Source organism: Acartia tonsa, chromosome 7 (genome assembly GCF_053477335.1).
Source record: "Acartia tonsa isolate MP-2025a chromosome 7, ASM5347733v1, whole genome shotgun sequence".
Taxonomy (NCBI): Eukaryota; Metazoa; Arthropoda; class Copepoda; order Calanoida; family Acartiidae; genus Acartia; species Acartia tonsa.
In genome coordinates, this window is record NC_137266.1 from 46,340,957 (window position 1) to 46,356,557 (window position 15,601).

The window sequence follows — 15,601 nt, forward strand, 5'->3', positions numbered from 1 at the left end:
AATTTTTAAAATGTTATGGTTGAGATAGATTCATAATTGTTAAAAGTGCTATTTTTTCCCTATTTTTGTATTATAATTCAATGCTTTTTTATAATCCTTAAAAATAACATAATGAATGTATTTTTGTGTGTGAAGCTTAAGATCTCACCAACGGCTAAACTGTGAAGCCGTTCCTTACAAATCCAGGGAAAATTTATAACTATTTTGTGGAGGGCAATACCACACTCTGAAGATAGATCTTTACTTAAAACAATAACCCCTTTTCACTCATGTGTGCCTAGTTACATTTCCGCAAATACTCATTTTAATTCATAATGTTTGTCTGTCAGAGTCAGTGTAATTTTCTTGTCTGCTATCAAAGATAGATGATTTACAATGAATCGTTATTAGTATTTTTTAGTTGCTTTTTTTATAGCCATGAAAACTTCAATCTTTTTAGAAATCATATAAAGTATGACGACCTTTCGAAAACAACTAATGAAAATTTATTTTATACCAAAATCAACAAGTCTACTTTTAAATAGTAACATAAATTCTAAACATATTCTTAATATTTCTCGTCAGCCGTTTGTAATTCAATCATATTATTTTGTAGGCTTGTGTTAAGCTTCCGAGCCCTGATATTTAGTCTTCTTCATCAGAAAACCATTCTTGAATTCTGCAGATATTTGTTGGAATAGGCCTATATTAATAACACTCATTATAAAAGCTTTTTTCATAAATCAAAATTTCCTGATTATCAAACTTACATTCCAGCCAATTGCATGATATTATATTTCTTTAATTACATAATATTAATTTTAACTGTTAAAAAATAGAAGTTAACTATTTTTTTTCATATGAAATGTTTCTTTATACATATGTTCTAGCGGCTAGACCCCAAAAAGACCTATAAAAAGGTATATTATAATGCAGAACCATATCGGTAAAGCAAATAGCGAGATCCTTTGTTACAGGCAGACAAACATAAGGATTACCTTAGTTGAGTGGTGACAGATAAGCTTGGCTTTAGAGTAATGTTGATTTCTGCATAATTCCTAATTAATATATTTTTCTAGTTTACTATATACTAAACATTCTTGTTGAATATCCAATAAATTTTATAAACTACAATTGCTTTACAAATTATATGGATCTTCGCTGTACATGTGTTACTTTTCTAGAGTTTTTTGGGATAAAAAACGTCCAACAAACCTTGAAGCCCAACCATTTATCGTATTGGCAATGACTACGTTTATTAAGTCACGGTGTGCTACGGTGTAAGATCAATATCTCCTATGACAAGTGGACGTGTTACTATTCAATATTCATGCTAGAGACGTTTAGAACTCTCTGAAAACTTTTTATTTTTTAAATATCATTGAAAAGTAATCAAACCTGAAAGTTTCACCAAGTACTGTATGAGTAAAATAATATCTGTCATTTATCCTAAAAAAATATTTGAAGTTTTAAACATTTTATTGTAATAAAAGCTTAGATTTATTCTGGTGTGATTTTAGGATCTTAAAATTTATGTAATACATAACATGTACATGTTAAAGCCGCTTCGACCTATGTTTATTTTTTTCTAGCGAAAGCTACACTATAAATAAGGTCGGCTTATCCGGAATGATTGAGGCAGTGAGGTTATGTTTTGTCATTGCAGTTTATATTCCTCAAAGTTTTTTGCATGTTTTCCATTTAACAATTATAACTTGTATAGTTCTATACGGAAGCTAATTTTGATTAGTTTAACATGATAATAAGTGGTCTAGGAGGTTAGCAAAAGTTAAAAATATAAAAAATAGCTTTACCTTCCTTGAAGATCTGGAAAAAATTTGCAGACATGGTTAGTAACTGGGGAGGTAGTGATGTGCTTTATTAACAAGCCTGTCTCCTCATCTCTAATAACTATAAATAAAATAATGATGGCAAATCTTTATCTTTGATATTGATACATTAAACCATTAAATTTCCTACTATCCAAAATTACTATGATGGCATTCCTGACTTGTCATAAGTATTCTACCCCTCCTATGTAGAATGTTTCTTAAAAATATAGTGGTAATATCAAAATGATTTTCTTTTCCAGATTACTCTTTGAAAAAAATAAACAAGCAGCTGGGGGTGTCCCATCCCTCAAGAAAATAAGACCACCACAGAACCAGTAGATATAGTCCCTAAAGAGTAGAATTCAATCGGTTCAGCGGTTACTAAAATCTTAAGCTTCAGCAGGACAGACAGACTTCAAGCTACTTTGTATTATAGAAGATGAGCATAGCCGCAGCGCTCGCCCCCCTTGACTGCCTAGCCGCAGCGCTTGGCTCCCTAGCCTATAACCTAACCTTTAAGAGGAGAACGCCTAATAATGTAATCTATTTAATTGAAAAGAACGTGTCCTAACTTTTGTATATTTTTTTTTAATAGCTAGTCGGTGCTTTTTGTCTGTATTGGATGTAAAATGATCCATAGAATTTAGATATGCAATTGGTTTTCTGTAGACCTCTTATTTTTGAAGTAATTAAATTTTTTAAATTGATTTGGTTTTAGGTAGTTAAACGCAACAAAAAAAGAAGAAAATTGCCATTATGAACAAAAATAGTAAGATATTTAATTTGACACCTTACTTTTTGAATTCTGTTTAGTAATTCTTGAAAAAATCTATTGAAATTTGGGAGCTCGTCACGAATGGGTTAAACAAAAATCACAAAAGTTAGGAAACATTTTTACAAAAGCTTTTTGACATGGAAAATTTTATACCTGACTCGACCCCACAATGAATGTCGCCTCCGATGAAAACAACCTCCCTGTTCATGTCATCCACTGCCTTCCAGTTAAATGCCAGGTCCAGAATTCTTTCTAAAGCATTGAAAAAGGTTTAATAAAAACTGAAAGTAGGACAACAAACCTTTTTATTGCTAATCTTTGCTTACAGAACCTAACTGGACAATAAGTATTGTAGTGTCTGTTATAATTATCAAAGTCACATCTCTAATTATCACAAGGAAAGAACAGACACAAGACTGAAACCCGTCCCCTCACCAAAAATATTACAAACTTTCAAAAACCTATAAGCCTAATTTAAAGGAGAACCATATCAGTTCAGCGGTCAGCGTGATTCTTCGATGCAAATAGACAGACAGACTCTAACCATTATGTTACTTTCATTTAAGGATTACCTAAATCTTGAATGTTGTAAGGCCAATGATCTTTCAGAAAATCTGTCTTTTCAGCCTAAGATATTTATTATATTTGACAAATACATATATCAATTTTAAATCCACTTTAAATCATATATGTTTTTTGTACAATTTTTGTATGTTTATAATGAACTAGCGATTTTTTATATTATATTGGAAAGCCAAGACATGCAGCTTAGAATATTTATTCAAAATAAAAAAAATGTAATATTAAAATATAACCTTTTCTTTGATTGTGGCAGGTTCATCGCCAACGAATGGAATTTCTGAGCATATTATGATCACCTTGATATTAAAAGAGCATTTAATGCAATAAGTAAAATACAAGAATGAATATAGAATACAGGGATATTGTGAGAGATTCTAGCATAACCTGTTGAAATGTTTCTTCAGGCTCAGCTGGCTGATATAACAATACCCCCCCCCCCTTAAATATGACCTTACCCAATACCCGTCCCTGACCATGGAGGAACGTATTGTCCAATATCTGAGGACTATATTAGCAAACTAAATTGACGAAATTCTCCTGTAACAATATCTACGTATTCCATTAATTAAAGATAGTTTAATATAAAAGTTAAAAAAAAAAGTATTAATTTGAAGATTTAATAACTAACAATAATAATATTAACCTAATATCTTCTGGATTGACAGTTCTTAGTCATACTCAAAAAGCATGCATAGTATTGTATTACAGACAATTTTCCATGAATATTAAAATAAAAGTCATAAAATTAATACTAGTTTTGATAGCAAGGGGTATTGGCCCCTTGTGACTAACATAACTGGTTTTAATCTTAATACTTTTTATTTTAATATCCAAAAAAAGTTGTCTATAATACGATGCGATAAATATCTATTACCCTTCTGTAAAAATTATGTAAAGCTTGCAATTAATTCACTAATTATGGACATAACTGCCCTTGTCAGGATTTGATGGGAAAGTGGAAAGTGTCATGTGTGACGTCATATAAATACGTCAATTACCCATATCTTTTTTAAAGGTTTCCTATTCCACTTTCATCCTTCTTTTTTGGAAGTATTTTTTTTGACGTAACACATGACACTTTCTGCTAAACTGGATTTGATTTACCTTTAGGTTATCATTAGCAAACATAACCTCAATGGCTTCCCACTGCTTGTCACTGACAATAGGATTTTCACTTTGCTGTATACCAGCAGCTGTTATTCTTTAATAAGAAAAAAGTTATTATATTCTAAATATAAAAGCAGATTACTAAAAGATACTTTTTTTACAATAAGAAAAGTATTGGGGAGGGGGGCCTATGGAACTATTTGATGCAGATTGCTTCATATAAAGTTTACATACTAAAATAAATTAATTACCTTTAAGACCGACACCATGGAAACTGTCCCAATTTTGTATAACTTTTGCGGAACATGTTCCAGTTACGTCATATTTTTCTTTCCCGAAAAAGAGAAGGGGGGAAGAAAATCTCTTCAAAAGAGATGGGGAAAACCCCCTTTTCTCCCATCTCTTTTTTCTTCCCCTCTTCCCTTTTTTTTCTTTCCCTCTTCCCTTTTTCGGGAAAGAAAAATATGACGTAACTGGAACATGTTCCGCAAAAGTTATACAAAATTGGGACAGTTTCCATGGTGTCTTAAGACCTAATTACAATTTATTTCAAGAAAAATAATTTATTTAACTCCATGAAACTTTCTTATTTGCCATTTTTGTCTAAATTTTCAAGCTTTTGATTTGGAATTTTTATTTTATTTTTCAGACATTGTTATCTTTTTTTCTAATCAAATCTGACCAAACTCTAAGGCTCTCTATTAGGATAAATATACTTGTAGATTTACCGATGTATTCTCTCTAAGTACCTGTGGAGCAATGAAATAAAACCAGAAGGGGAGGGGGGGGGGGGGGTAGCCGCACAGTGTTAGGGTACTGCAAGCATAAAACCCGCTGGATTAAGGGATTTCAATGGGTTAAGGACAGAAAATCTTCCAATAATAGTTCAATTTGTATCTAAATATTTGGAGGGGGGGGGGGTTCAGTGCTCAACACGTATTTTGAGGTAAAGCACTAATTTACCTGTTTCCTCTCATATCAATGAGAAATATGCCAACCTCCCCATAGATGTGGCTGTGATACTCATCAAATAAAGCATCTAAAGAAAATTAAACTTGAAATAGAGAATATATGTAAAAAATTTGTTTTTTCATTTGTCTCTCCACAAAGGGGTTAATAGTTATTTCTCGTATCGTATTATAAACGGCTTTCCGCGGATATAGAATGTACAATTATAAGATTAAAACTAGTTTTTTTAGTTCCGTGGTGCCGAAGGCACCGGCTAAAAAAACTAGTTTTAATCTTATGATTGTACATTTCTATATTCGTAGAAAACTGGATATAATACGATGCTAGACATAGTTTTTTCGTATTCATGAGAACCGGTTCCTATCCACCGGATTCGAATGAATACGAGAAAAATGATTATAATGAGAATTTTTACTGAATAAAATATGAATTATAAGTTGTTTAATACTCCCAGTTATATTCTTTTAAAAAAATAATTTGTTTAAAGTGTTCGTTGTTAAAGTTTAGACACTAATGATTTTATAATCTTGGTTTAATACAATTTACAATAAAGTTATTGTTTTTATCAAAAAAAATATTGGTTCTAGTAAATTTTACTGTACAGGGGGACTCAATCCATGCAGATTCTGCATTATCTTACGACTATTATAATACAGACAAACAATCATTTGATTAAATAAACTAAATAAGTTTTCAAAATTACATGGCAGCATTATAACCTTTATAATATTTGGGGCGTTACTTGAACTCAAAACAAAAAGTGTGTTGACTAAAAATACTCTTGGTATAATGTTATGGTTCTGTCCTAGTACCTGGATCCTCTGGTAATGATGTATCACAATCTGGATCCCAAAGAAGTCTGTAAAAAATAATTAAAATAAAGAAATAAAAAAAAAACATAAAAATTAAAAAAGCAAATTGGAACACTTAGAACATATCGGATTTATGACCATACTTAACGTCCAAGGTTCTTGCTATCTTAATAACAAGCTACCACGTAATATTGTTTTCTTGATATTTTGCTATCTTAAGCCTGCTTTCTTTACTTACTGTCTTCCTCTTCCTCTCTCTCTCTCTCTCTCTCTCTCTCTCTCTCTCTCTCTCTCTCTCTCTCACACACTCTCTCTCTCTCTCTCTCTCTCTCTCTCTCTCTCTCTCTCTCTCTCTCTCTCTCTCTCTCTCTCTCTCTCTCTCTCTCTCTCTCTCTCTCTCTCTCTCTCTCTTTCTCTCTCTCTTCCTCTCTCTCTCTCTCTCTATCTATCTATCTATCTATCTCTCTCTTTCTCTCTCTCCCTCTATGTAAGCATCTTAATAAAAATATAATCATACCTTTGATATTCTCTGTAAACTTGAATCCCACACTGTAAAAACTCTGCTGGGTAGTACTAAAATATAATATAAACTAGCAGCTACGCCCCTAGGTTACATATCTCTGTGGATTAATAAGATGCCCTCCCCTTGAACAGATATAAAACTTTCTTAGACCAATGAAATAATATCATTTCTCGTATTCATTTGAATCCGGTGGATAGGAACCGGTTCTCATGAATACGAAAAAACTATGGATAGCATCGTATTATATCCAGTTTTCTACGAATATAGAAATGTACAATCATAAGATTAAAACTAGTTTTTTTAGCACCACGGGGCTAAAAAAAACTAGTTTTAATCATATAATTGTACATTCTATATCCGCGGAAAGCCGTTTATAATACGATACGAGAAATAACTATTCTCGTATTCATTCGAATCCGGTGGATAGGAACCGGTTCTCATCCATACGAAAAAACTATGTCTAGCATCATATTATATCCAGTTTTCTACGAATATAGAAATGTACAATCATAAGTTTAAAACCAGTTTTTTTAGCCGGTGCCTCCGGCACTCCGGGGCTAAAAAAATAGTTTTAATCTTATAATTGTACATTCTATATCCGCGGAAAGCCGTTTATAATACGATACGAGAAATAACTATTAACAATATAAGCAGTCGCTTCAAAAACACACACACACACACAAAGGAAGAGAGACAAATAGATATCTTGTTCCTTTTATAAGGATAATACGATGCAATGTAAAAAACGATATGTAAATATATTTTGGTCTAAAGTTGTGTTCTACAAAATGAACTAAAAAAGTGATAAAAAATAATGAATGTTTTTGACTGGTTGAAAAGTTGGGGGCAAAATAATTCCTATTCGTACCTGGTCTCCTGTTTCATTTTTCTTGGTGGTAAAATCATTGGCCACGTCATTGTCGGACCATATCATCAGATGGCTCCCTTTCTATGATTAATATTTGTTCTTGTTTTATAGTTTTCTCTAATTTAATGATTTTTCATTTTAATAATTTATAGCAAGCTAAATCCTAGACATTGTCCAAATCTCATGGATCTTAAGAAATAAGATTTTTTTTTGTATTTTATAGGATTTCATTAGTTGAAAAGTTTGGAATCTCGTATTTTAAATTAACCAATCTAAATTGATTAAAAATACACAAAGCTTTTAAGTCTATGATTGCGAGGAATTGTTCCCCATATCAGAAATTCACTCAAAGTTTTCATCGCAGTAAATTTCTAGTAATAAAGCTACTCTATAATTCGATACTTCCGTCTGTTAATTTTGTATACCTGTAGTGTTTCTCTTGTCATTTTCTTATTGAAAGTATCACGATACTTTTTCCTAAATTTATGTATTTATGATTATGATCAATACACAATCCACAAAAAATTGTTGTTTTATTTTGTATCTATTATACATTTTCTAAAAAATATCTAAGGCAAGTAGAAGCACATCCAAGTAATTATATTTCAAATGTTGTACCTAAGTAAAGCTCTGGCTCTTTTCTTCATATTTTCTTGTTTCTTAGGGCTCAATGTTTCATATTCACTAAAAAATCATAGATGTTAGTAGGGCCTTTTTACCGCCCGGTAAAACTTAAATTTGAATTTCTAGTATAGATTTACAGTTGCTTTAAAGAGTCGCGTTCCTTATTTATCATGAATGATGCCGAGATTCAATGATGCACAGGGAAAGCTTGACTAATGACCATACGATAAATTGAGTATTTTCTGCACATTTATGTGAGCTACAAGATAAATGTGCATTATTAAGTATGGCTATTTCCGATTATTTGTAGAACTATTTTTATTGGTTTGACCGCTAGTTGCTACGAAGCTCAATCTTTTCTGTTTTTTATTCCTGTGACGTCATAAAAATGATGGATTATAAATCTCTTTTAGGGGTTTTCTTTTCCACTTCTCCTCTCATCTACCTCATTTTTATGACGTCACAGGAATCAATGATCTTTGAAATCTTTAAGAGTATGTATAATAATGACACACCGACAGTTCTTACTTTTATAGTAGCTTTGCTTTAAGAATATACATATATAATTATTTACGGGGCTCGGCAGTCGCGATAAAGCCTAAAATTTAATCCAGCTTATGTGCATAAAAAATCCTAGAAGATGGATTGTCTATTTAAGAGCAGGTTTAGACACCGAGCTAAGTTTAAAAATTTTTATTTGAATATTTCACTAAGGCTCACACGCAGCTTACGCGCTGCTGCCGAGCCCTGATTATTTGTTTTTACCTTCTAAATAGTTGTTCTGTATTATCATTATCTTCCCCCTTAAATAAACAAAAACTTTTAGTTTTAACAAAGATTATTACGTCCAAAACAATCAAAGCTCAAAGCAAATAAAACTAGAATAGTTATTCATTGCATCGTATTATAGACAGCTTTCTGCAGCTATTAGAAGGAAAAATTATAAGATTAAAACCAGTTTTATTAGCACAAAGCTAACAAAACTGTTATCAATTTTATGACTTTTATTTTAATATTCATAGAAAATTGTCTGTAACACGACGAAATACATGATTTTACACTATTACCGAAAACCAGTTATTATCCAGCGGACATTAATCGGTTTTTAAGCCGTACTGGGACGTACAATCCATTAATATCTCTTAAAGTTATGCTTCTTTGTAAATATTAAACTACAGACATGATAATCTTTTTGACATTTTTAAAACATATTCAAAACTTCAACAAATATATGAAAATGTGACAAGCATATGCAAATCCTTCTTTGACATATCGGTTTTAGTATTTTTTTTTTTTAAAGAATTGTCTTTTGATAATTAAGGTAATAATAACATTACTTGGTGACGGACTTTTTTTGCATTTCTAGGTAGAAAAAAAAATATTTTGAATCTTTGGATTATACGTCCACACCATAAGTTTTTTATGCAATTTTTAGTAAACTGAAAGCCAAATAAATCATGGGAGAATATCATTATATTTTATTGTTTAGTATTAAAAATATAACGGAAGGACACACAACAACATAAACTAATTACAGAGATGCTGCGATACTACGAAATGGTTTACCTTATTATAGACCTGATCCCCAAGATGCAGCATAACATCAATATTGTAGCTCTTACGTTCTAATTCATACCTGTATAGTAATTATGTTTAAATATTAGCAACCTCCCCATCCCTTTAATATATTTGTTTTTAGGTTGTTGGGGAGGGTGGGGTTAGTTAGATAGAAGCATACATTTCTTAGCTGCTTCTGAGTACCCGTTTTATATGAATTTGAGATTTATGTAAAACATTTGAGATAGATGGATTCTACAATATAAATTGGTCTGTCTGTATTGGTTAATTTTCAAGAGTGAATAAAGATGCTTAATATACTAAATATAATAAAATGTTGAGTTATCAGCTCTGTAAATTGCATGAGTTTTATAACCCCATTATCTTATTCCTTTTTTAAAACAACTTTGGGTACTTTTTGAAATTTTGATTGGTTGGTAACAGTTGCTACTGATGATTTAATCTACAGTATGTTTAATTTTGATTATCGACAAAGGGAATTTTTATTGTGATTTCGTCTATAGTCTTATCCTTTAGAGTTCACTGTATATTCACTATAGTAAAAGAATAGAGGGAGCAGGGGTTAAATAGCTGTATGAATACGAGGTGGAAGCTCCCTGTGCCGACTTTCAATTAGTTCTTTGAAAATCAGCCAATAGCGTCGGAAATATGAACACATCCAAGTCCCTACAAAAGAGCAGAAAGCAATTCGCTAGCAGACGAAAATTTTCCCAACACTGGAGCCTAGTAGTTGTCCTACGTTATACATATATACATAATTTTTTTTTATAAATTTTCACAAAACTCAAATGATTACCATGGATTTAATTGTCCCAAGAGCATTCTATCAGGTCGATCACAACTCAAAGCAATAATCTATACAAATGATACAAAGTTTAAAAATTAACAAAGTTCTATGCAGTTATGACACGAATATGCTAAATGAAAAAAAATTGTGTCCATCGTAACAAAAACAAGATTATCAAAAGAAGAATAACCTTCAATAAAAATATGATAAAATGTACATATAAAATTAGTATACATAATGTTGAACCAACAATCAATCATAGCTTTTTGAACATGTAACAGCAATAAAATATGGATAATCTCAGCTTCTATTGTGTTTTCATGAGATTGAAGTGAAAATTTTAAGATATGGAAATAAATGTCCAAGGGTGGGGTAAGGGGGTGTTTACCCCCTTCAAACTTATAGAAACCTCTTATTTTACCCTTATCAAAATCAAAATCTTGGACTTCCCAGAATATAGCTTAAGATTTCTATAACCGATTGAGTTCTCAATTTTATAGAAGCTTTTATAGGTTCCTTGATAATGTTAGTTTATTGAATACTTATTTTTAAGTTTGGTTTTGGGTTATTTTTCCACTTTTCTTACTAAGGAATACAGAGCTCCTATAATCTAGTATCGCAGCCGCTAGTGCTGAATGAACACTTTAATTAAAGTCCACACGGATATAATAAAAAAATAAAGTTAATAATTTTCAACATACTTACAAATTAGGAAAATCAAAACTTAATTGAAGGTTTGAAAACAACCAAACACATTACAGCCTGTTTTCTACCGACCAACCGACTAAAAAAAAGATACCTACCTTAAACGTATCCATAGTGGAATAAGTTGGCTTTGTTCTAAACATCCCAAATGCTTTTTTAGCATCGATGTTGTTCACCCCGCCGAAAATGGCAATATACTCGGTACTAGGTTCTAAAACAAGGATAGTTTCATCCAAAATTTGCAATGATTTAGAAATAGGTAATTGATGATTATTTTTTTCCCGTTTGTTAAAAAAAATACATTGTGATATAACTTAGAGCTTTTAAAAAGTTAGAGACAGATTTTTAAAGCTAACCCTTGAAATCCATATGCAGTCTAAAAGTAGGTTATGTTGCTTTCCTTAAAATAAAAAAAACAAAAAACTAGCCCCAACTTATTTTGTAATAAAGGGTGGGTTCTGTACCCAACCGGTACATCTGTGTATTTATTTGTTCTTTTCAACAACCAATTTAATTCTGGGGTCAAATAAATCAACGAGCTTGTCCGTATTTCGGTCAATCTTCTTGAATATCAATAATTACCTAATCTATGAAACACAAATGCAGTTGGAGTAGAGAAAGCACAATCTTTTGTTATACATCTAAAATTATAATAAAATAATGTTTTTTTTTCTTCAAAATATATAATAAAAGCGCAGAAAAGACCATGGAGGATTTTAAAAAGCAAGGCTTTTCTATAATTAGGGTCGGTCAGTCCGTCCGTAACGGATAGCTTTTTTCTTAAATTTAGGCATGTTAGAATTGTCCTATCGATTTCAAACTTTGCATGGTGGTTCCTGTAGGAGTTAGGTCAATTTATAAAGCGTAGCAACTCTATAATCGTTACCAGAATGTCCGTACGTCCATTTTAAACATGTTGATATTTTACCTTTTTTAATAACAATTATTTATGTGATAAAATCATCAAATTGATCTGATTTTTGGATTACTGATTCCTATTACAATAAGGTACAATATTATAAGCGAAGCATCTTTATAATCAAGTATTAAAAATGTTAGTATGTCCAACAAATTTACGTATAATTTTGTAAAACCTTATATTTTCATATTTTGTATAGTCAGTTCTGACACTCAACAAAAATTAATGTTTGTCTGTCATACCGTTTCAGAGCTTCGCTTTTATGGATGTTGTCATCCTTGTTTTATGTATTAATTGCTTTTTAAAACAGTTTGTCTAGTTAGTTTAATTATACATTTTTAGAAAAAGTTAATATATTGATATTTATCTTAAAACTTGTATTTAGCAAATAATCACTATAAAAATGGAAATTTGTTTAATGATTAGAAAGTCCCTTATCATGTAAGTGAGGCACTTCGATCTCCCTCCCCCTCTAGTTTTGTGATACGTTTTTTTGTAGTTATAGACAGCTCGATGTAGTACAAACTTCTTATTGTGGCTATGACAAAAAATAAGAATAAAAGGGGTAGATAGGGGTTATAAGTACTTCGAAATCAAAATCTAAGAATCTATTAATCTACTTTAAATAAATACTCTTATCTTTTTATTATTTGATTTATTACTAATACAACAACTTAGTTATTTTTAAATGTAGAAGTTGTTAGTAGCGTAGATACTCTATAATTTACTTTGACGGTCGTTTCGTCCGTAATGTTATTTTATCAGCTGCTTTTTAAGATAGATGGCTGAAGTAATACATATTTAAATCATGAATAAAATTTCAGCATACTAAAGGTTGTAATTTAGTTATGTTGAGAAAATTAAACAAGTTTTTTCTCATAATGTGAAAGTAAGACCTTTTTTTTTAGAAAAAATCAGGTTTTATTAAACTTTTTTTTTCAAAAATGTTGAGGAAAAAAACATTTGTTATAACAAAAATAGATAATTTAGACGTTGCTTGAAATGTTTAATAAAAAAAAACATTTACCTTTCCTCGTTGGCCTCTCCCTTCCTGAAACAATTTTCATTAATAATCTTTAGATCATATTTTTTAATAGCATGGCTACTATATTAGTCTTACCTTCAGACGGTTTTATACAAAAACATTAATTTTTAAAATAATGTATCACTAAAGTTATTACAGTGACGTAGTTATGCTTTAGTTTTCTGTTAAGCAACCAACCCTTTGATTGTAAAACCTTTGTTTGGAAGTTCAAACTGTAGATTGTAATAAATTAGACCTGTTTTGGACCAAGACTTTCTCACGTATCAGTAGTATGGACTAGTTCAACAAAAGTATAAAAGTATATATTTTACTTACTTGTATAAGTGACAAGAAATGGGGGCAGACTTGGATTTAAATTTTCTTACTTCTACAACAAGGATGGCCATATTATCAGTTACCTAGATTGATTAATTTTCTATTTTTTATTAATAATAGCTTTAAAAAGTTATACATTTTTGTAGGATTTTTATAAAAAAATAAGTTAGCTATTAGGATACAAAAAAAAACAAGTTATGATTTTAATTCTTAAGATTTTAATTGTGACATGCTTTTTTTCCTTTTTTATTTTATCTTATTTTCTAAAAAACTCAAAGTGAAAACTAAGATTTATTTGTAAATAACCCTCTATTGGCTAGAGTAACTGTATTTAAAAAAAAAATGAAGCAATAAATAGTAATGCAGTGCTGTCATTGAAAAAATACTTCACCTCTCCGACTACAGGTCCCACCCTGAGTTCAACCAGATCATCACATTCTACGGGATACCCTTAATATATTGTAATCATCAGTTGCGGATCTACTCTATACATAGGTCACATCACCATCTCTACATTATCAAACTTTGTATTAACTATTTGAAGTTTTAAAAGTAAAATTCCTACCTATCCTAATTAAGTGTACCTAATCCTAAAATAATTATTTTGATAACTTGTTTGTTTTAAATGCTTTCTTAAAGTCAAACTAACTGATTGGGATATTGACTTAAATACTATATTAGTTTGAACTTATCCTTACATTTAAGAACATCATATTTAGATAATAAAAAAACATAATTAGGTAGTGTTACAATCTAATCTCCCATTCTATTAATTATTTCAACTCATATATTTCTTTAATCAGTTATGTTCAAAGTAAATGGTCTTATGGTATGATTACATGCCTATTTTGTTAGCATTCTGCGGTGCTAGTATGGTACTAACCATACCACTAAACAATAAAATGTTGTACCTTGAACCAGAGTTTGACTGGAACATGATCCTGTAGATTTTAATATTTCAACCAATGATAGAAATGGTTGCTGGGATTTTGTTTTGGCTACTTCTCTAATTGCCTAAATATACAATGCAGATTTTATGAGGGAAGAAGGGGCCATTAAACTGAAACTTATAATGGTAACCAAAGTTCTCTCAATCGTAATTTTGTGTACTTTAATGCAATTTTAATTGGTTAGTTCAAACTAGCAAAGTCAAAAATTTTCAATCAGTAAGGGATAATTCTGTGTATCATAATTGAGAATTTATGTTAATTTATCAATTATTGCTTTAATCTCCAAAATTGTTTTGCATATAACAAATATTTCTAAATCCATATTCTACATAACAATATGATCTATAATGAAAAAAAATATGTTTTTCTTACCATTTTTAATTGTAAAAAAGTTTCACACTATTTTCGTGAAAAATTGTATGTAATTCGATTCTATACATGAATATCAAAATGGCTGAGAACCGGTTCTAATCCAGTGGATATCAATCGGATTGGAAGCCATACTGGAAAATGTTTTACCTGTCCCAAATTGTCTTGTAAAATTTCAGTGAGCCCATTTTCTTCAACATAAGCCAACTCTTCTTCATCCAAGTCTATATGGACCTCCATCATTCAGTGCTTCCTAGATCTACAAGATGACCAATGATGCATATTGATATTGCAGAATATTAACGATAAATAATAGCCGAGAAAAACAAATGTCCGTTATAAGGCGGCGTAACTGACAAAACGACGAACAAATATGGATGTTTATTGCCATTGTTCAAACAGACATTTTAACTTTAAGAGTAGGTACGCATCTAAAAAATTCTCTTTTTACTTCGTTCTTATTTTTAGTGAAATATAAAAAACTCCCCTTTTAGAAATAACTTGAAGTAACGTAGCAATAGCACAGTTAATCTATACTTTGAATTTTTGTTTGTGTGTCCGTCTTGATCTCGGAAAAGCTAGAAAAAATTGACATCTTTTTTTGTGAAAATTCCTCTGACCAATGAGCAATGAGCATCCTATCTATCTTTTATTTTAGACATCGGTAAAAAACAAATAATTTACTTAGACTTTATTTCTCAAGACGACTATTTTTTGTGTAGGTTTTTCTAACTTATATTCATCTAATATGAGATGTGTTATACTCTTGAGAACATCAAATTTATATGGAGAAATTATGCTTTTTTAAAAATAGTATTAAATACATTTGACTATTTTAAATTGCTCTATAACTCACTTTGTC

General features: G+C 30.6%; 1 protein-coding gene across 1 annotated transcript; it reads right to left on the reverse strand.

Moving 5' to 3' along the window:
* Positions 1 to 509: 509 nt before the first annotated feature.
* LOC145324348 (uncharacterized) lies at positions 510 to 15,040 on the reverse strand. Its single transcript, XM_080166955.1, has 24 exons — positions 14,890 to 15,040; positions 14,332 to 14,434; positions 13,812 to 13,870; positions 13,421 to 13,503; positions 13,088 to 13,111; positions 11,724 to 11,782; positions 11,240 to 11,352; positions 10,446 to 10,504; positions 9,638 to 9,707; positions 8,837 to 8,874; positions 8,066 to 8,131; positions 7,873 to 7,924; positions 7,448 to 7,528; positions 6,574 to 6,629; positions 6,057 to 6,103; positions 5,239 to 5,314; positions 4,273 to 4,369; positions 3,402 to 3,464; positions 3,159 to 3,213; positions 2,740 to 2,838; positions 1,794 to 1,890; positions 1,378 to 1,428; positions 978 to 1,037; positions 510 to 682 (listed from the first exon to the last, which is right to left on the reverse strand). Exons 1-24 carry the CDS (start codon positions 14,980 to 14,982, stop codon positions 625 to 627), a joined length of 1,659 nt encoding a protein of 552 aa, XP_080023081.1. The 5' UTR covers positions 14,983 to 15,040; the 3' UTR covers positions 510 to 624.
* Positions 15,041 to 15,601: the final 561 nt, after the last annotated feature.

Bases quoted from the DNA above. Each gene is read 5' to 3' on its own strand.
- LOC145324348 (XM_080166955.1), bottom strand. From the start codon at position 14,982: ATGATGGAGGTCCATATAGACTTGGATGAAGAAGAGTTGGCTTATGTT. The intron at 11,783-13,087 runs GTAAATGTTTTT...TTATAATTTTAG, and splicing joins GGAGAGGCCAACGAGGAAAG to ATGTATAACAAAAGATTGTG. The intron at 11,353-11,723 runs GTAATTATTGAT...TCCTTGTTTTAG, and splicing joins ATTTGTGTTTCATAGATTAG to AACCTAGTACCGAGTATATT.